Source organism: Anas acuta, chromosome 7 (assembly GCF_963932015.1).
Source record: "Anas acuta chromosome 7, bAnaAcu1.1, whole genome shotgun sequence".
In the NCBI taxonomy this organism is placed as follows: Eukaryota; Metazoa; Chordata; class Aves; order Anseriformes; family Anatidae; genus Anas; species Anas acuta.
This window is the reverse complement of record NC_088985.1, coordinates 16,264,034-16,285,998: the sequence shown is the minus strand read 5'-3', so window position 1 is coordinate 16,285,998 and position 21,965 is coordinate 16,264,034. Positions and strand designations below refer to the sequence as shown.

Genomic DNA, 21,965 nt, shown 5'->3' with positions numbered 1-21,965 from the left:
ACCTTATAAACTGTTAGTTTCATGAATTAAAAAGTCCCCAAATCAATAAGAAGGCATCAAGAGTATTTTATATTATTATTCAGTTTCAGTAAATGTAATAGATGAGACAGCAAATGATCAGAAAATATGCCCACAGGTTATTCACTTTGTGTGCGTATAACTACATGCACGTATGTATTTGTATAATCTATAGTAGTGTTTGTCAGAAGTGTTTAAATTGGGTGGTGATGGTCTGTTGTGTGCAGTAATGCATATCCTCGTACTTAAACCAAGAAACATGCTATTCGCATTTAGTGGGGGTAGACTCAGTTACATGGATTAATCTTTCAGGTTAAATTACAATAAAAAAGGCTGTAAAAATATGCTAAGTTGGAAAAGAAAAGAAAAGAAAAAAAAAAAAAAGGCTGTTTGTCCAGAACAAATGCGAGGCTAAAAGTTAGAGACACTGGGAAGGTGCTGAATTGGTCTGAATTGGTTGCAGATGAGCTAAGGAGAGGAGGTGGCATACGTATGCACTCAGCCAGTCGGCAGGGACATGCTTGAGGTGACTATAGAGGCAGGGATGATGCTCACTGCACTCCTAGGATGACTTTTCTCCCACAGGTCACTTCTCTCCACAGCCTAAGCCAGGGAAGGCAATTTCCAGGTGACTGTACTCCCATATGTGGATATGTACTATAATAATACAAAACATCCTGTCTCTAGTAAAGTCAGAGGATTTTCCACTAACATTGATGGAGGTCAAGGCTTCACCCTATAGCATCTTAAAAGATATATAAGGAACTGTCACTACACCAAAACAGACAACTATGTAATTGTTTCTAAACATGTTACAACCTCACTGATTGTAATGAAACTCTACCAGCGATTGAAGCCCTCACAGGCAAATCTTCATATACGGCAGCAATTTAAGGCAAAAGAATGTTCTTGCTGATTTCAAACAAGTGTTCAAACTCTGGTTTAGCATTCTTTATTTTATAGCAATGAATTTGACCTGCATATGGCTGGCCTTCATCTAAGCCTCCATCTTGTCTTACACCACTGCTATAGATATATATATATCAATAGATAGATTTTGATATAGAATTTGATTTTTGAGAGTTTTTGAGAATTGAATTTAACTCAGACCATGCTCATTCCTTAACTTCTTCCTTTCTCTTGTTTGTGATCCAAAAATAGCAACTGTACATGCATTTTTGGAATAATCCTAAGGACAGTTGAAAGTAAGGATATGGTTACTACATATACTACAATGCAGATGTGCAATCAAATATACTTTTCCATACGGAAAAAAATAAGGATATTTACGCTGCAATTAAGGCAAGGAAATAAACATAACAGAGTGATCTGGGCCATACAACTTCTTACTAAAAGCAGGTGAGGGTGTCTGATTTTAGAGGCTATATTTTTTAGTATCAAGGACAACTTTTTAGCAGATTTGTAACGTATATTTGACGTGTAGGTGTATAGAGACCTCTTACTGCTCTGGGGCATTAACAACCATTGTACCTCATTAGTTTCATAGTGTATATGGGAGAGTAAATACAAAACATTTTTTATTTAAAACTGAAAAACTTCTTGTCTAGATCACAAACCACAATGCACCCAATTTATTAGACATTCTTGGTTAGACCCAAAGTTTTTCTGGCATGCATGGCTTGCCTGGGTAACATGTATTGTTTCAGAGTTGTACTTGTTTATCACATTGAACTGCTCTAAATTCGTATGATGCAATTCTTTTGAAATCATTATTTTGGGAAAATAGTAAAATTGACAGTGGTAACAGATCTAAGTTGATTGGAGGATGATGCATCCATAAAGATGTGCTCATGTTCATATGCTTAACTTCACCATTTTTCATAGTATTAGGTACACCTGTAAATGTTAAGATCCACAGGAGTTTCTCTTCAAACAAAAGATTCTTGAATATGTTAAAATCTGGAACACAACACCTATAACATAGGATATATTGTCCTATAAAGTTTATTTTTACAGAAAGGAATTAAGAAGAAAGAATGAACATATTTAAAACAGAGACTTTTATGATTTTTCTCTGTGCTATTCTTATGCCTTCAGCACACTCATAATTTAAAAATGGCCAAACAGATTGTCAAGTTTTCTCCAGTGTTTTGTTTCCTGAACCGGGATGTGCCATGCCAAGTTTCAGTTTCAAGAGATTATTTTTCTTTTACCACTAACCAAGTTGTAAATTTCCCGGAAAAAAATAAGTCTATAATGGAAATGTTGACACAACATTCAGAATAGTGTTGCTGCAAATTGTGCTGTAATGATTTATATTGTTTCCAATAATTTTAAAACTATTTTCAATCACAGCCAAGTCTGCATAATACATGAACCTTGAAGGATTCTCCAATAAATATTAGGTCACTGCACATTTCAGTTTCCTGCTGTATATTTAAAAGACTGCTTCTGGCCATTAAAAGACTAAATCTTCAGTCAACAGGTATGGTATCATAGACGTACGCCGGAATAACATTTTCACCTGGTGATTGCTGTAAGTAGGTCATTCAATTTTACAGTGCTGTGAAACATCACCAAGGAGCTTCCTCACACAGTATTTGCAGCAACTGACTGAAAAAGTTGCACTAAACCAAAATACTTAATCTATTATTATGGAAACTTTGTTCTCTTACTGGTGTACGTGCAATACATGACCTAGGAAAGACCTTGATTTATTGTAGAAGGTCACTTTCCATCCACTTTAAAAGGGGAATTTTTTTTTCCTCTGTGTGTGGATTCAGAATAAATAAATAAATTCCTTTAGCTCTATATTTTCTTCTTCAGGACCAACATACTAATTTTACAGAACTTTGTGGACAGCCACCCAAATGCAGCCCGTCACCCACAACACATGGAGAAGGATGCCTTGGGGACTCCTGGGATGGGTCATGGTTTGGGTTTGGAGGATGGGGAGCACCCCTAGCACCTAGCTGGTGATTAGTTGAGTTGATGCCCGGGTAGGTAGGACCACCTTTACCTCTCTTGGTGGGTACCGCACCCTATGGTATTTTGTCACCCCAGAGGCCAGTGAGAAGTGGTATTTGCTAACAGTAACTGGGAAAAACGTCTTGGGTATTTTAGGCTTCGACATGTTTCATGGCCTTTGGCAGCGTGGCTCAAGGTGGCAAGAAGACAAGGCTGAAACTAGTTTAAGTCCGTCTGCTTCACCACCTTGTCCTTTAAAATATCTTCCTCATAACACCTCATTGCAGCAGCCTCGATGGGAGGACATCTGTAAATCGTCCACCTTCCTTTCATCCCACAGCCTACCTACGGTTCCCCTGACACAACCCTCTCCCTTCTTACCGAGGAATCACCCAGGCCCTCGAGGAAGGATCTGCCAGCGTTGGTGCTCCATCAGGGACATTTCAACTCCCCCAGGGTGGCCGAAAGCCCCTCAGCACCCCGAGCCCTGCGCCGGGGCCCCCCGGGCTGCCGCGTCCCCTCAGGCCGCCTTCCCGCCCCGTCCCTCAGCCCCCAGCGGCCGCCGCCGCCGCGGGGCCGCGCCTCCCCCCAAACTTTATTGCCTTCCCCCCCCCCCCTTCTCTCCCTCTCCTATTTTTTATTTTTTTTTTTTTTTTTTGAGGGAGAAAGGTGGGGGGAGCTCAATTTCCCACTTGCCAGCAGCAGATAAAAAAAGTGGGGAGGGACCTCTTCTGTCACAGCCTATGTAGATTAACCTTTCAATTAGCTGTTATCAGGTCCTGTGTCTTAGCACCAGTCCTCGCAATCTGCGGCCGCTCAGCGCCGGGGAGGCTGGAGGTGCGGGCTGGGTTTCTGGTTTAATTTCTGAAATTAAGGCTAATTGTTCGTGCGGCCCCCCCTCCCCCGCCGCGAGCCGATGGCTTGCGTCTGATCTGCCCGTCCACCTTGTAGTGTTTTGGAGGGAGAAGAGGAGCCCCGCGGAGGAGGAGGAGGAGGAGGAGGAGGAGGGGAGACAAGGTATTCTCTCTGTATTCATCTTCTTTTTCCCCCCCCTCTCGCGAAGGGGCTCAGGGAAGGTAACTGGTGCAATCAATCCGCTGGCTGGGGATTCCCTCCACCCCCTCCCCGGCTCGTCTGGCTCTCCTGGCTGGGTCCCCTCCGTGTGTGTGTGTTTGGGGAAGGGGGTGGGGGGAGGCTGTGTTGTTGTTGTGTTCCTGGCTCCGCTCGCAGCCAGGAGAGAGAGCGAGCGAGCGAGAGACAGAGAAGGAGCGAGCGAGAGAGAGAGAGAGGAGCCGCGATCGCGTTTCAGGGGCAGCACATTCCGCAGGAACCGCTGCTGCAGAAACACAGACGGGCAGAGAAAGGAGGTCACTGCGAGCAGAGGGGGGACACCGGCACCCGAGGTCAGACTGCCCGGAGTTGGCGCGGGGGACAGCAGGGAGCATGCGGTGGGGCTCGTTGTGCCGGGTGACAGGCTGCGATTTACCATCAGCACCCCCTCTCCCTCCCCTCTCGCAGCGCAGGGGGCTTGTCACCAGGCTGGGCACTTTTTTTTTTTTTTTCTTTTTTTTTCCCCCTTTGCATTGGAGGCTGCTGCACGTGTTTGCAGACACTCGCGCTGGGTAAATGCCTTGCAACGCTCTGCGTTGGGCAGGGGAGGGGGAGCGGCGGCAGGAGGCTGTGGCTGGGCTGCCTGGGGTGGGCGGGGGGGGCCGGGGCTGTGCTGCCCGCTGCCCGGGCGGGCTGACAGAGCAGCCCCCCGCCTCGCATGGCGAAACTCGCAGGGACCTGCGTGCAGCCGGCAGTCATTGTCGCCGTCCCCGTTTCCCCCCTCCCCACCTCCCCTCCCCTCCCTTCCCTTCCCTCGGCGGCGCGGGGCGTGCGTGTGCGCGATGAGCGGCTGCCAGCGCCAGGCACCTCGGGCTGCTGCCGCTGCGCGCACGCCGCTCCCGCCCGCCCGCGCGGCCGGCGGCCCCCGCGGCGCGCGCGTGACTCTGAGCATCGAGGGCCGTGCCTGTGTGTGTGTGTGTGTGTGTGTGTGTGTAGCGCGCCCGCCCGCACGCCCCGCGCCCGGCTGCTCGCGGCGGCCGCCGCCGGCGCCTCGCTCCCGAACTAACTTCAGCGGCGCGAGCGGGTGGGGCGGCGGCGGGTGGGGGAGGGGAGCCAGACGGACGGCGGCGCCAGCCAACGGGAGGGCGGGCTCGCGGCAGGTCCCTCCTCCGCCCGCGGCCGCCGGCCAATCGCTGGCGAGCGAGGCCCAGCGGGGAGGCGGGGCCGGGCGGCTGTGTGGCGGCGCCGACAGCCAATGGCGGCCTCCGGCACCGCCCTTTCTGGGGAGGGGGCGGGGCGGCGCGTGGAGGGAAGGGGCGCGCCCGCTGATTGACGCGTGCCGCCCTCCAATGGGGGAGCCGGGTTGGTTGCTGGGCGGGACGATGCCGCTGGATTGACGTCTCCCCGCCGCCTATGCTCGCGGCGCGGCGTGCGCGGCGCGGCCCAATGGCGGGCGCCGGTGGGCGGGGCGCGGCGGGGAGGTGAGGTTTTAATGAGCCTCCATTGGGCTGCGCTCAGTGTCATGTCGGCCGCGCGTCAGGCACAACGGGGCGAAACAAAATGGCGGCCTAGGTGAGGCGCGGCCGGGCGCGGCGGCCGGGGGGAGGAGCGGCCCGCGGGGGCGGGGGGGGCAGCGCGGCCGCCTCGGCGCGGCCCGGCCGCGGGGGGAGCGGGCGGCGGGCGGCAGGGTCCGGGCAGCCGGCAGCAGGGGGAGCCGCTGCGGCGCCCCGAGCAGGCTCCTCCCCCGCCCCCGCCGCCGCCGCCGCGGTCCCGCCGAGGTGAGTGGCGGCGCCGGGGGGGCCCGGCCCGGCCTGCGGGCGCTGCCCCGGGGCGCGGGGAGCTGCGGGGGGAGAGCCCGGGGCAGGGCGGCCGCTGGGGGCGGGCTGCGGAGCGGGGACACAGCCCCGCAGCGGCGCCGCCTGGCCCCGGGCTCGGCTCCGTCCCGCTGCCCCCGGGAGCTCCCCGGCCCCGTTGGGGGGCAGCGCTGGGGAGGTGCGGGGGGGGAGCGGGGTCCCGGCAGGTGCGGGGCTGGCGGGGCGGTCCCGGCGTGCGGCCGCTCCGGGTGCCCGTGCGCTGCTCGCGCTCCCCGCAGCGCTCCTGGGGCAGCGCTGAACTTAGTGCGAGGGCTGCGCGTAGCGCCCGGGCAAGTTTCAGCCCCTTCCCCTGTGCCCATGCCCCGCTGCGCGTCCTGTGGCGCGGGGTCTGGCTGCGGGAGGTGGGGAGCGCTCAGTGTCATGTGCTGCCAGCCCTTGGCCGTGTCTCCTGCCTCCCCGTCTCTGTGTAGGTGACAGCGAGTCGCGATGCTGAAGCGAGTGTCTTGCCTCTTCTCGCATCGCTAATTGAGGCTGGGGTGGGAGGGCAGAGCTGGTGAGCCGCAGCGTTTGTAGTAATGGCTCGGAGGAGAGAAACATGGCAAAGAGCTCCCTGAATGCAATGGCAGGCTCCTCTTCTTCCTTCTCCTCTGCTGCAATCCTTACCTGACCCTGATGCTGCAGCAGAGAGCTGGCCTGCTGCTGCTGCTTCTCCTTGGTCTGTGCGGAGCAGGTAGGAGGAAGCAGAAGGAAATTGTGCTTCACAGGTCACCAGCAGGTTGCACGAGTTGCTGTTCTTTTTTTTGTTTGTTTTTCCTCCCCTCTCCTTTTTATTTCTTTCTCTGGTAGCAGCGTTAACCTCAGTTTGAAAGCGTTTACCTGCATTTGCATTTAAGACAACGGAATTGTATTTTATATGGATTTGTCTGAAAAAGACGTCAGACAGTATTTAATAAAATGCTTTTTGGTTACTTGTGTAGTAACTGGCTTAGTTCTGTTTGGGAGTGGGTAACAGATTTTTGTTGTTGTTATTAGTGTTTTTTTTTTTTATTCTCTCTGACTAGGCAGCTTGCTTTTAAAACGTGGATCACTCTGAAATAGTTCCAGATACCAGTTCAGCCTAAAAAAGACCTCATTACAGGATTATAGGATTACTGATGACACCTAAGAATGACAGATTCAGTCAATGCGTTCTTTAATTAGAACCAGCTGTACAGTAGCTGTAAGTTTTTATATTTGCTTTCAGTCTAAATCCCAAGCTGCAACTTAGCAACTTCTTGGTATTTATCTGATTCTTTATGACTTAAGTTGAAGGACAAACCCTGACTAGAGATGGCTTCTCTCATTTTAAAAGTAACGTATTGTGCCCCCCGTACCAATGCTTATGTTCTGCAGCTTTTCGGTAGCAGACTTCTTAACAGACTTGATAGATATTATAACATGATCAGAACTTTATGCACTGTTACCACTTTCAAAATAAGATATCGTGTAGTATAGAAGCTGGAATATGACATAGCATAGAGCTTCACGATTCTTGGTGTAAGACTTGAAAGTGGTCCTGTGTATGTACGAGTCTGGGGAACCACCTCATCTGTCATTGGATGGGTGCTGTTGAGGGCTTGATTAAAGATTATTTAATTACAAGATGAGGAAAATTAATAAATAGAAATGAGTGCCTGCTGTTAACTTATAATCACTCTTAAAAATCGGTATTTCCTCAAAAATCTCTGGGTAAACATCACCTTTTTTTTTTTTATTTATTTAAGTATTAAATGAGGTGTGACCTTTGTTGGCAGCTTTGGTGGAATAAATCCTGAACTTAGAAACCTGAACTTCATTTGGAAGCTCCCCATGCCTTTTTACGTTCAATTTGTAAAGCTCATTTCTGAAGCAGCTTGTGGAGCGAGTGAATGGGTACGTATAGATCTATATGTTGTTAATCTTGGATCAATAGCTGCCCGAGCAGGACCTGATTTATGAAAGGCCTCTTTAACGTAGAGCTCCCGGGTCACTGAGCTGGATTATGTTGCTGGCAAAGATGTTTGCTGGCAGAGATGTTTACTATGAGGAGGTTACGCTGAGATTTATGTATGGCAGACTGTGCCGTATGGGTTGTGGAGGTCAGGCTGCTGCACTTTGCGTATGTCTGCGATCTAAGTGGCAGAACAACTGAAACTCCTGGTAGGGGTAAAACAACTCCGAAATGGGATCAGGTTAGCTTTACAGCGCTTCCTAAAGCTGAACAAACTTAGATTCTGCTGGAAGGTGTGAACTGAAAATGTCTTGACTTTTCTCTTGGAATATCCCGCCCCATGTTGGCAACTCGATGCTCCTGCTGATACACTCAACTAGTGTTGATTTAGTAGGCGCTAGCATGCAGGAGGTTGTGTTACACGTGGGGAATTTAAAGTAAATAAGGAAAAATGTAGTTCTGAATGTGTATTGCTGTGAAATTCCTGTACTGAGCAGCAGGCTCTACATGAAGCTACAGGCTTATGCTCACCTTTTGCCACAGTCACTGGCCAATAAAAATTCCTGTAACCCACAAGTTGCGGCATTTATACCAAAATGCGCATCGGTGTCCGGGCGCCTGGAACAGACCTGCACTGTGTGTTCTGGAATTTAATGGAAGTGATGTGGTTGCTTGTATGAAATTCAATATAACAGTGCTGCAGGAGGGTGAAAAATGAGGGAAGTATGTCTGACTCAGCAAACGCAGCTTCCAGCGTTGGATTGAGTACTGACCATCTTGATGAGGACTCATAGAGCAGCCGAATTAAGGAACTTTGTAACGTGGAGCCGGCTTTCTAGGAAACTGACACGTTGTTTATATGCAGCTAGAAGGGCCTTCCAAAGCTTAGGGCCAAGCATAAACCTATTTGTGCCAGTCTCCCCTATGGGTAGGCTTCTGCTTTGTTTGTCGTGTTATTGTTCTCAGAGTTGTGAGAGGGTTCAAAGGATTCATCATACCTTGGAAACTTGTATTACCTATACTTTTTTTGTAGTTTGCGGCTACAGTGTTGCTTTGGAATCACGCGAAAATGGTGAATCTGAACACTGCTGTCCAGGGAGGATTAAGTTAAAATGCCTGTTTAGAGATCAAGTTACTGTGTTACTACTGATGCTGTATGTTCTCAATAGCTAACTTGTGTGAGTACAGACTGGAAACAAGAAACATCATCCAGCCTGTGTGGCAGGGTTCAGTATGAGAGCCCCTTAAATGTTCAGGCCCTGTGTTGTTATCAGGAGTGTGTCTTCGTTCCGGCAGTCAGTTGAACTTGTATATTTGAGTCTGAAAGTGCTTATGCTTCAGTTGAACATTAAGAATGTGAAATTAATTAAATGAATTGATTAATATTTTTACTATTTGGGTATAGAAGAGTTTCACATTCCCCAATTACCAACTGTTCTTTTGTTACGAATTCTGTTGTGTAGGTGTAATAATATGTGAAACATTATCTTGTACCTTATATTTAAAGAGACTTTTGAGGGGGGTGCAGAGGAGAGCAGGTATAGGAAACCAAAAGCCTTTTTTTTTAGGTAATTGTTCTCTTCACAGTTACAGAGAATTCTTTTGAACAAGTTAAAAAACAAAAGATTACTGTATCAATTCATTTTTTTTCCTATTCATAATTTACTCAAGTTTTAAACATGATTGAAATGCAAGGTGACTTGAATAAATGAATATAAATGAGGGCCAAGACTTACGTAATCACAGATATTTCTGCTCGTTGTAGGCTGATTGCCTTGGCTTGAGAAATGTAGTTTCAGATTACTTCATCTTTGGATTTTGCTGAGAAACTGGTGAATCTTCTATTTTATGAGACAGCACGCTTACTGAGAATGAAGATTTCTCTCTTTTTGTATCTATTTGACTTTGATTTATAGTAATCGTACAGCTCTGTTCATGTGTTCAAAAGTTGTCACTAACATTTCACAGCCAAAAAAAGCTGTTAAATATATTTAGTCATTAGATGACCACTGTTTTAATTTTTTTTTTCCATTTTATAAAAATGAATGTGTTGCAGAAGAAATAAATTCCTCATCAAGATGTTCTTTCAGATTTCTTAAAGAAGTTTTTGTAGCCTCTGAATTTTCTGTTAGAGGAATATATTCAATAATAAGTAAAAAAAAAAATTGTTCTTGGAGCTGAATCACTGCAACATGTTTTGTCGATATGACCTCCTTATGTGTTCTCATGCTGACTGTGTATTTATGTGAAAACGTGTCCTGTGACTTTGTTCTAATTTATGTTCCTGAGAGCCTTTCTCAAAAATAGGTGCCTGTTAACTGCACACCTTGGAATGAGATGTGCCTTTGTAATTACTTTCTGCATTATAGGATAGCTGGGTATTAATGAAAGATGTAATACCAGTAACACCGTTCTGATTCTGGAGTATTGATTCTTCTCCGTTGTGTAATCAAAATAGGGCATAGTGCTTACAAGGCAGCGCACAGAAATGGCTGTGGTTCATAACTTCCATCAGTTAAGGGGCTTTTACTGTACAGGTATAATCCACACATGCAGTCGTTCTCTTACTCCAGTGTGTCTAAGAACAATTTGTAGGCAGTTCGTGTTTTTGAGCATATTTTCAGATGTTTGGCTGGATGGAAGCTGCCTGACAAGTCAGTAGTAGGCTAAGTGCTGGGGTGATGGAATTCAGGAGAACTAAACCCATTGAATGCTATGGGAAATGTAAGGATTTTCTGATGACCTCTTTGATGTGGGGAGGCAATTATCCAATGCTTCAGATAACTTCTCAGAGATCTTTTGCATACTGCAGTATGTACACTATGAATAAATGTCGGATTGTGTTCTGCTTGTTACTCTGGCATTAACTGTAATCTCCCCTGCCTTCTCCTTTTTCTTTTTAAAGGTTGAAACAAATGTTTTGTAAGGATGTACGAGTATCACCATGAATGAATCCTTCCTGCCTGTCCATATTGGTCAAGTAGTTGGAAGTTTCAGCCAGCAGATGCTTCCCTGTCTTCTCTGACTCTTCAGGATGGGTTTTCTTGAGATGCATCCAAGCAGTGTGTGGAATCCCTTGATTTGTCTTTGAGGTGTGAGCAACCTCTGAAAAATTTCCTAAAAGGATAAGGAGGAACCTCTATGGGTAACCCTTGGCTGGAAACCATTACTGGTCAACCATGGTAAAACTTGCCAACCCACTTTATACTGAGTGGATTCTTGAAGCTATACAAAAAGTTAAAAAGCAAAAGCAACGGCCATCTGAAGAGAGAATATGTCACGCTGTTTGTGCTTCCCATGGATTAGATAAGAAGACTGTTTCGGAACAGCTGGAACTTAGTGTTCAAGATGGTTCTATTCTTAAAGTTACCAACAAAGGCCTTGCATCCTACAAGGACCCAGATAATCCTGGACGGTTTTCAGCTGTTAAGCCTGGCACTATTCCTAAATCTGTTAAGGGATCTAGAGGAGCTTGTAACGAGCTTCGTAATGTGGATTGGAATAAACTGTTGAGAAGAGCAATCGAAGGGCTTCAAGAACCAAATGGCTCCTCCCTGAAAAACATCGAGAAGTATCTGAGAAGTCAAAATGACCTAGCAAACATTTTCAACAATCCTGCCTTTCAGCAGAGATTGCGTCTGGGGGCCAAACGTGCTGTGAACAATGGGAGATTACTGAAGGATGGACCTCAGTATAGAGTGAATTATGGTGGTTTGGAAAGCAAAGGACCTCCAAAATACCCCAGTGCTTTCCCAGCTTCTCTTCCACCTGTCAGCCTTCTACCCCATGAAAAAGACCAGGTAAGGCTGAAAAAATGAAAGCAAATGTAGTAATGCAAAAGTAACGATCTGTCTTGTTCTTTATTTAGCCTTTTAAATGCATGTAAGCAAAGGTGCATGCTGAAAATCCGTGCAGGTTCAGGTCTGATAAGGCACGTTTACTTAGTTCCCTGCTGTTCTGTGTTGGGTAGTTTGTTTTTTGGCTTTTCAGTGGGTAAACAGCAGCAGGGAGGAGTACAGCTGTTTGCTCTTTTCTGAGTGTGAAGTTGTTCTGTCTTGTCTGGTGGACTGATGCTGATAGCTGCTATCTGGTTTGGTTGTGGCATTCCTACCTTCACTTCATGCGTGGACATGATTTTTCTTGTGGTTCTAACACTAGGAGAAGTACTACCAGTGGAACTTGTGATATTTAAGATACTTAGTGTTTTGTTTTTTTTAAGGTATGTGTATGTAGATAGTTCACTTAGCTTTAAAACTGTAGTTAATAGCAATAGGAACTGGAGCCAATGTAAATATTCTAGGAATATAAGTGCTGTCAGAGTGACAAATAGGGGTAAACTTGAGAATCCTCTTCCTATCTTCATTTTCCTTGGACTTGTTAGATGTGTGCTTTTTTTTTTTTTGATTATTTGGACCTTCGTTTCAGGTTAGTTACTCACAGCGTTGAAGCCTTGAGGGAAAACGTTTGGGGGATGTCAGTTGGTGTTTTGTTTACAAAAGGCTAGCATCCAAGACATGTCTGTAGGTATTCTTTGATTGTTCCTGATTTAGTGTGGTGAAACATATTTCGAGTTTTCAGTGTGCTTGGAAGGAAGCAACTTGTACTTCAGTTGGGTTATATAAAATGGAATCTGTGTTTTTTTTTTTAAACTTCATAATGGTAAAGTTGGAGACAGTTCTTTTTTGGCATGGGATATGCCAGACAACTTTGTTATTGTAGAGATGCCATTAGCATCTATTTCTAGATACTAGACTGTTGTTTGGTTTTTTTTTAAGATGATTTTTACTCATCTTTTTCTTTCAGCTGATCTTAAGGCACTAAAGGGCATAGAGAAGAGAGTGCTTGCTTTAAAAAGAAAAAAAATAGTGAGTCAAACTTCAAAGAGTTGTTCATGGAACTGCCAGAGGTGACACAAGGAATGTTGGTACTTGGAGGCTGACTTTTGTGAATTTCTCTAAATATGGTTGGTCTTACATGTGAATTTTTGTATATTCCTGTCAAGTTGGACTTTGTGGCTGTTTGAAGGATGCATGGAGAGTCATGCTCAATAATCAGAATGTGAACTTAGAAGGTTTGCTTACTGTGCAATTACTTCTGTAGCCATACACTGTAAGAATTTAATTATTTGTAGTGATAAAGCTTCCTATTGTATAAATACTTTCAGAGTGTCTTCTGTAATTCTGGTATTGCATTGGCATGAAAAATGTGAAGTCTGAAGTACAGAGCTATCACAACAGTTCAATGCTGTGATGCTTCATGTGAATTCTGGTTAAATAAAAAAAACTTCTGTGGTAGGCTACGCACTGGGACTGGCATCCATTGCTAGAAATGTTAGTTGGGTCACAGTGCTGAAAAAGCCGTCATTGCCGTACTAAAATGCTGGTACAGGGATAAATCTGTCTTTCAGAAGTTAGCCAAACAAATCTGTTATCTAGCAACTGCGTTGGCAAGAAAAAAGCTTTTGATTTGGGTGCCTCAAAATTAGCAGTGTGACTTGCGTGTTTAAAAACTGTTCGACATACACTTCTTCCCGACATAAAAATACTTCTGACGTGAGGTTGGCAAAGCAGTAGTTGTGCATCCGTGCAGTGCACATCCTCTCGTGCTCTGCTCAGCTGTACTAGTTGTGGCCCAGGTTACTGGGCAAATGCATGTAGACTTTGTTCAAACACAGGGTGTTTCCTGATCCCCATGGCTATGTGGCTTTAAAAACACTAAAGAAGGGACGGTTCTGCAACTAATTCTATAAGCAGGCTTGTTATTGGGATGTGACTGCGTGTTCATTTGATGTTAATGGTTATGTATGAATGAGCAGAGCAATGCTGCAGGAAAACTACTTGGCCATTTTAATTGGAAGAGTTTAGGTGGCAGTACTGGTTATATGCCGTGGTTATATTTTATTGTCAAAAATTGAGTAATCAATTGGCATCTCAAATGAATGGCTGGGCTTGAAAGAGATGAGTGTGTTTTAAAGCTTCTTTGTTTGACTGTTTATGTAGTTAGCTCCAGCAAAAGCTGAGTGCACACATGAGCTTTTGGGGTGGCCTTTTTTTTTCTTTTGCAAAGACTAGAGGTGAAGCTCAAGTGTATTTTCTGTCAACTTACCTTGAGGAGAAGAAAGAACAGGAGGGGTTGTAGAAAACTGCATAGACATATAACTGTTGAAGCTTCTTAACTATACACAAGTTTAAAAAAAAAAAAAAGAAATTAACATCTCATCAAGATGAGAGGTAAAGATATATTGCATTACAAGTCTGCATCTTTTCAGAGCTCCCTCTTTGGCAACCTGAACTTTCACACTTGCAGTACCACGTGCCAACTCTGATCCTTTCTTCCTGTGTATGAGGTGAACCAGCAGTGTTTGAGGGGCAGGCGGGGGGATGTGCTGGTGGCTTTTCGCACAGATGCACCCCTTCCTTCCCCCTCCGAGCCATTAACGTGCCTAGTACACGGAGGAGATGGTACTGCTGTATTACAGTGCCACTGTTTAAAAAAAAGTTAGTTTTGTGGAGCTGGAGCCATGACTGTATGCCGGGGGTGTTGGGTGTTTTGTGTGAGATGAAGCACGTATGTGGAACAGGGAGCGGGAGGTGCTAAATTTTCCTCTGGGTGATGATACCGCGCTGCTTTTCTTGCCTCCTCGCTGAGTGGGTGATCCAGCGCGAGTGGATGTCTTGGTTCAGTGCAAATGGAAGGAGCTGCAGTTAGTTACAGCAGCATTAGCTTGTATCACCATGTTTCGTCCTGTTGCCATTGGCCTGGAATGAAGGATTTGTTTAGAAACAGTATTTCTTTCAAGTGTTATCTTGACTACTGGGTTTGGGCAAAGGTGTGTCGGCTCGCTGTTACAGGAAGCAGAAGCACACAGTACAGCTGTTTCAGTTCTCTGTTCCTCCACCCCTTTCCATTCCCTCCTGTCTGTGCGGGTTGCTTTTTCACTTCTTGAAGAGATGCAAGCACAGGGCTTATAAGAAGGACAGGTTGCATTGGGAAGTGGCTAACTCATCGGCTGTATGGCCTCTGGGCAGTTCATTCTGGGAAATGTAATGAGTAGCATAAAGATCAAAAAAGATGCCACAGTTACCTTGAATATTCTGGTGGTTACATTAAGAGAGCCTCTTGCTTGATGTAGATGGGTAAGGTGAATCAAAGCTCTTGAGTAGCTGCTTATTTTAAAGCGTGAAGTTTGTGTTAAGGAACAGCCTAGCCTCCAGCCAGAGGTGGGCTCTTCATAACAACAAAGGCAAGCTGAAAACAGCATGATACCCTTTAGGTTGAGGGCTTCAAAGGTTTCTCCTTTCCTGTAAATAAACAAAAATGAAACAAACAAAAAACAATGCATACAGGAAAGCAGAAAAAGAGAACTTGTTGCTTGGTATTTTGATCTTGTGTACTTTGCTGTAGTGCAGTGCATAGTTAGTTTCAACAATTTAACTGCTCTGTGTGCTCCTCCTTATGTTCAGAGTATCTTGCATAGATAGCATCTCTCCCATGCTTCACACCTTCTCTCATGCAGCATCTTCAGGAAAGGGCTGTGGAAGTATGTTAATTGGAACATGCAGTGTAAAAGTTGAGAGCGCAGTAGGAAGGGGTGAGAACAGAGGGGGAAATGAATTAGAATATGCTTTGTGGTACCTAGCTTTTGGATAAGCCTCTGACACACTAAAATACAGGTCTGGAAATGCAGCAGCAAAAGTTCTGGTTCATGTTCTTAAATGGGTGGTGAATTTTATCTTCAGTGGAGTCAGTTGTGGAGCAGCCCCTGCTGTTCGCACGCCATGTTTCTTGTTCTCCTGGGTGCTTGGAGGAGCGCTGGGAAGGCTCTGCTGCTCGCGAGCTGGGTGAAACCTCCTGGGTCTTAAGAGGTGGTCATCTCCTGAGCACGGATGCTGAGTAGATGTAAACCTGAGGAAGCAGACATTTGTAGTCTGTAGACAGGGCTTTAATTTCTTACTTTTAAACATAATTTAAAATTAAAAAAAGGCTTTAAAAGATGAGGTAGTGGCCACTTATTTAATGTTGTCAGAGAACAGTGGGAATGTGTAGTCTATCTCAGTGGCAACATCCCTGCTGTGTTCTGTACAGCTGCTACCTAAAGGATCCTTCAAAAGAGGCAGTGCAACTGCTGCTAATCTGATGCATGCAGCATTTTCTAGGTTGTCCTGAACACTCCCTTAAACAGCTGAACAACTGCATTAGTAATTGTTTCCATTTGATTCTTGGCATGACTTTTTTTTTTCTTACCCTCCTCCCCCCCCTTCCTTCACTTGCAGTTTGTATTTCTAAGCTGACCTTCATGCAAAAACAAAAACAAACTTTTTTTTTTTTTTTTAATACTCTGAACTCCTATCTAATTTTGTTTTCACTGGCCTAGGTACATTTAGCTTTTCAAACTGTAACTTGGCATAGGTTGAATTTCAGTTTTCTGGTATGCAGCTTGTGCCAGTGCAGACACTGGGTGTTCCTCCTTCTGTCTTTTAGGCAAAGGTCCAATCTATAGAGGAGCTTTTTTGGCATCCAGGCTCCTCCCTGCTCTGCTCTTCAGTTTCCTGCCTTTATGTGGCTAGGCAAGCAACTGCTGGCTGGGGTTTCTTTGCTTGTTCTACCTTGTTCCCTCTGGCCTCTAGGCTTTCCACTGAGCAGAAACTGAAAAGTTAGGCAGAAAGGAAGTGCTACACAATGGATCTGACTGATATACACATACAGGAATATTTCTACTGCTTAGCTTTGGCTGTAGCTTTAGATGGAGTCTGTGTTCCTCAGGATAATTTTGAGTACCAACATTCAGGAAGGTAAAATTCTACAAGAGACTGCAGTGCTATAGCTGAGGAGGATGTTGTCTTCAGAGACAACCTGTGTTTCTGCCCTTGCAACATCTTCATGGTGACAAAAGGCCATGTTATTTGTTGTTAGTTGCTGCAACACTGCTGTCATTTGACAAGCACTAACTCATGTTTGTGCATCTCACTGTTTCCACTTAAAAGGTATCCACCTTAATTTCATGGAAGAAGAAGTGCCTTTGGCTCTTGTCCTTGAAGTTCTAGGATGATTGCTAGGTGCTGTTGTCTCTGTAGTTTGGGATACCAAAAGTACCAAATCCTTACTTGCAGAAGCCAAGTGAACACTTAAGAATGGGTCCTATTCACACTTCAGATTCTGGAGTTTAGCACAAGTTGGAGAATCCTTTACTCAATCTCTTGAGCATTTAAAACTAAAATGGAAGTCTTGTCATGGCTATCCTGGAGAAGCAGCTTATATCACTGTAAATCAATAATGGTCTTCTAAAGTGTGTGTGTATATATATGTATTTTTTTTTTTTTTTTAAGATACAGCAACTTTGGATCAAACCAAGGGAAGTGCTTGTATAGTTCTTCTTGAACTGTATGGTGGGATAAGAATTCCAAACAGCTGTTTGCAGAGTTAGGTTGGGATGTATCTTTGTGGTGACACTAAGGGGCTGGCTTCCAGCTTAGCACACAGGTCATCTGGTGGCAGTTTCTTACCCAACTACTGGGGAAGACACTATTCATCCTTTTTTCCCCGAACTCAATGTTTAGTTGAGGAACGTAGTTTCACATGGTGTACTGCTCATTGTTCTTGTTTACTGCGAGGAGCAGTTCCAAGCCTTATATTGTAAGTTGTTTAATCCTAAGGACTGTTAAAATTTGATTCCCGTGGTAGTTTCTCTTCAATTACTTGATGTGATGTACTGCAGTGAGAGTCTTGGATTGAAACAGACAGCAATGAATTAAAGAAAACCTGTGTGGTTCTGCAGTTCTGTTTGTGGTCGTTCATCATTCCTCTCTTCCGCAAACTCTCCTGTCTCAGCTGGGAGTGACACTGGATCCTCAAACTAGAGGTTTTACTTTTCATCTCCTTTCACAGGGTTTCTTGTAGAATATACAAATGGCTGATGAGTCTGATTTAGACTTGAGGAGTATGTTGGAAAATATCCACCTACCTTGGATATTTTCTCAGTGTTTTATTCTCAACTATCTTAAGTGCCTCTCCTCTTCTGTGTTCAATAATACTGCGTGCTGACTCTTGGGTCTTTATTCTGTGGCAGTTGGAATGCAGTGAGTAATTTCCTCATGTTGCGGGAACTTGGTTGTAAAACAGGTGATGAAAAATATTGGAAATTTGCAGTCCTGGTAGTCTGGCATTTCTTGACAGATTTTATGTATATAAGCTGTGTGTGTGTATATATTTATATAATTTCTAAGAAATTTCTCTGGATATATATCAAGTGGTAATTAATCAATTATTCTTCAGTTTGATAGTTGGAAATGGCAAGAGTAGTTTTTATTTTATTTTTTTTAAAGAATTATGAACTTCTGTTAAAAGAAGAATTACTGAAATGGTGTAAAAGCATTTTTTTCCCAACATTTGAGCCCATTTATGGTCCTGATAGCGTCTTCTTTTGGAAGGCAACTCCCTTCTGTTTATCCAGGACTGTGTTTTCCTTGGTTTAAAGATAGATGCACATTTCCTTTTGATTGTTGGGTCCTCTTTCGGCCAGGACACTAGGACTTCATGGCACAAAGCAGGGACAGGTTACGTCCTTCTGTGTACGGGATCAGCACTCCTGGGGCTCAGATCACAGCTGTGGAATTTTGAGGACCAAGTGCTTCAAATCAGGCGCCACGGGGCTGACGGATCTCATGCTGTCACTGGTGTCTACCTGATAAGAGGCTAACTAATCTTTTAGCTAGAAGGATTTCCTCTGGATGCTAATGGGGTACCATGACATTCTGTTGTCATGTAGACTATATTGTCTTGCTAAATGGCTTCCTTGTTTTGGCAATTAGGGAAATGATAAACGTAGGGGATGATAAACATGACTGTAACTTGATTAAATGGTCTAGTGTGCTTAAATAACTTAGCCCGAAAACTTAAAAGCTCAGCAGGAAAATTTTTGACGTGAAAACCTTACTAATAGACTGTGAGGTGGCAATGGTGCTGCTATTGACATCTGTTAACTCCACTAAATTGCTAGAAGGAATGTGAGCTTTTGGTGCAATTCTCAAGTATTCAAGTGGCTAGATACAGTGAAAGTAAGTAATTTTCAAATTAATTTTCTGCTTCCAAAATTCATGAGCCTAGGCAGCACTCACAGTCCTGTATTAGGCATCTGACTTTTGAAACTTGCTTTTGGGAGTGGTCCTTGTGTTAAGTAAGTGACTTAAAATTGCAGTTCCCACTGAGTTAAGCTTACAAACTTTGGAGAAGGGAGGGTTGGACAACACACTTCACATTTCTGGTTCTGTGAAGTGAAAGGGACTAGAAAGTGCATGCAGCTGATGATGCAGTAGGAAATTCTGAATTTGGATTTGTTCTGTTAATGCGTCAGTATGGATGCTGGTGTCGGCTGTGGATCATTTCATATAGATAGTCTGGTTAGGTGTGTATAAAAGTAACAAGGTTAAAACAGAACTTCTAGGAGTACAGCACTTCACCATGTAGGAAAAGAAAATAAGAATTAAAGTAGAGTTGCTGTAGGGTGTGTTTTTACACTTGAATTTAGGCAGTGACAAGCCAACTTTACTTGCAAAATGCAGGTCAGCTCTTCTGAAATACTGTTACTGTGTTTAATGGGTCTTAAATATGTGCTTTTTTCCCTCTCGCTTGTAAACAATCAGTTTAGAACAGCTCAGAGGTCTGGTGTAGGTCAGTGAGGCTTTTCTCCCATGAGGAGACACCTTGTGGGATGTTGCAGAAGTAGATCAGAGTAAGGTGCACTGATACCTTAAAATAGTCTGTGTATGCTCTCTGTCCCTCAAGGTTTGTAAGCTGGCTCTTCCCTGTGAGATGGGATGCAGCCTTCGGTCCTGCCAGGTTCACTTGCTTGATAGGATTAGCAGGCTTTTTTTTTGGTATTATATATAAATAAATTCCTGAATTGTCCTAGTGTGGCTTAGCAGCAGCTGAGTGGAGGTGTATGGCAGTGCTTTGCAACCACTTTCTTCCTTAGAAATGTGGATACTGGATTGCTGATTCAGAGCACCAGGTATCACTGCCACTGAGGCCCTTCTGGGTTGAAGTTCCTTTAAGGGCCTCTGTTTGCAACTTCTTGGTAATGGAATCTAGGATCAAATTAGTGTTTTTTATTTCCTCCACCTTCCTCAATATTCTTTCTTAAAATCAGACTTGCAGTTGAAATGAGTATTGCTGTAATGTACTGGCCCAGAATTTTAGAGCAGTATGATATAACTTGAGTGTGTCTGTAATAATGCTGCTTCTCCAGAGCATTTAGGATTTATGGATAATGAACAGTAGTTAGCCAAGCAGTTATTACAAATACATAGTTAAAAGGTGATGGAAAAAGGCAGTGCTTGATAAGCCTAAAGAAATTCTCAAGACCAAAATAATCTCTTTTAGTAACTGAATTTAGTAATTAGTTGAACAAGTTCGTTGCTTACAAAGGCTACTGGAGCTATCCCTGACGTCTGTTCCAAATTTGAAAATACACTCAGCTGTGATTTCCTACTTTGTTGCTCCTGTTTTGTCCTGTAAAGACGAATAAACCTGCTGTAGGAGTTGGGTTAATAAGGTCATAGGTGAAGAAGAGGATGGCATACTGTTTAAAAGTAAGCGTCTAAATACCAGTCAGATAGTAGATAGCCACATGGAAGCTAATGTAGTACACAGCGGGGTTTTACTTAAGTAAGGCATTTTTTTTGACCTAGTAATTTCTGTTGTGTTTTGAAGCGTCCAGCTCTCTTCCTTTCCATCTTCATCCCATTATGAAAACAGAATTGCACAGAAAAATTGTTAGTACTATTTTACAAAGAATTCTGCTTTAATAGTGGAAAACTGCATAGTAAAAATAATTCCTATTTATTTTGACATGCTTGGCAACACGTTCTGCTGATTTAGCAAAACAAGCTTTCGTATAGATGCTACACACGCTTTCTAAAGTTCTGAAAGCTGTAGATAAGTCAGCCAAGAAGAGAGTAAAGAAAGCCAGTCATCAGGTTTGATTGTCAAGTTAGATAGCAGCATGTGCTGCGCGCATGTGGAGCGGTCTGTTCCTGTGCGGGTGAGTGCATATGTTTAACTGCACGAGCAAGGATTCGCGTGCACGCTGGCTTAGAAACCAGGGACTTGTTCTTCTGTGGCCATTTGAAAGGATTCTTCATGCTGGGTCACTCTGTGCTTGTCAGCCGTGCATCTTGAGGAGGAGGAAATTGCTGGTACTTCCGTTTTCTCAATGCTTCTACATGTTTCTAAAGCAAATTTTCAACTAAGACATTTTTGAAGGTGACAGTTTCCATTGTAGGCCAGTAATTCCTCCTCTTGCTGTCTGCGTTTAATGTCACTGTCTTTTGATTAAAAGTCAAATGTTTTACACTGGATAGAACATGCAACACGATAGCTCTTAAGAGAAATCCTGACTTAGGTTAATCCTCCTGCTTGACATCCATTGAAGAGCATCTGATAAACATGAGTTCTGTTCTGGGCTTTGCCCTCCCAGTTCATGTGAAGATGGGCAGTTATTTTACCTTAATGCTTGTGTGTGTTTTATTTAACAACAGATGAGTAGCTGCTTGTCTTGGGGGCATGTTTTCAACTCTTTCAGTAGAGAGTTTCGGAAGTCTTTCTAGATAGGAACATGGGAGATGGTAGGAACATCTTACTTAAAATAATAAACCACTGGAGAAGTCTTCCCATGTGTCCAGCTTCCCATACACCTCTGAATTCAAGACTGTACCTTAGGTTTGTCTGCACACTTATGGAAATGACTGATGCTGCTGTTCTGCCCAGGGCTGGCAAGATGGAATTTTATACCTTTGAAAATCTGAATGGTGGGAAAGGGCTGTATGGGAGTTGGTTTGGTTCCTTTCTCATCGATAACTCTGCCTTCTGAAGTAACACTTCCAACATGTTTGATGGGCAGCTTCAACCTGTTACTGAGGACAGATAACTTCTAGGCTTAGATGGGACATAAAAAAAATTTACCTCATTTTGTTAATAAACCTGTTACAGTTGACTGTATTTGAGGAAAATGTATTTGGCAGCTGGCAGCTCTGTTCTTCTTAATGGGGAAAAGGAGTCGGGTGTTAGGGCTTCGTGGTGTGACCATGCCATATTCAGTCTTCTTCATGGAGCTCCAAACAGAACTGCCTACAGTCTGCAAATGTGAAACTGAATCTTAATGGGTTATATTGTTTCTTGCTTAGTGCTGT

General features: G+C 44.3%; 1 protein-coding gene across 7 annotated transcripts in view; it reads left to right on the top strand.

Moving 5' to 3' along the window:
- Window positions 1-3,728: 3,728 nt before the first annotated feature.
- KAT6B (lysine acetyltransferase 6B) overlaps window positions 3,729-21,965 on the top strand; it is a 111,508-nt gene continuing 93,271 nt past the window's right edge. For 3 of the 7 annotated variants that reach the window (XM_068687766.1, XM_068687765.1, XM_068687759.1), the window contains exons 1-2: window positions 5,427-5,568; window positions 10,685-11,579. In XM_068687766.1, the coding sequence (XP_068543867.1) occupies window positions 10,959-11,579 (621 nt within the window). In that variant the 5' untranslated portion in view covers window positions 5,427-5,568; window positions 10,685-10,958. Of the gene's footprint in view, window positions 3,964-4,152; window positions 4,350-5,426; window positions 5,569-5,620; window positions 5,775-6,578; window positions 7,030-7,603; window positions 7,722-10,684; window positions 11,580-21,965 lie in introns of those variants that run through there. The other 4 variants (XM_068687762.1, XM_068687764.1, XM_068687761.1 and 1 more) reach the window with 4 other exon arrangements.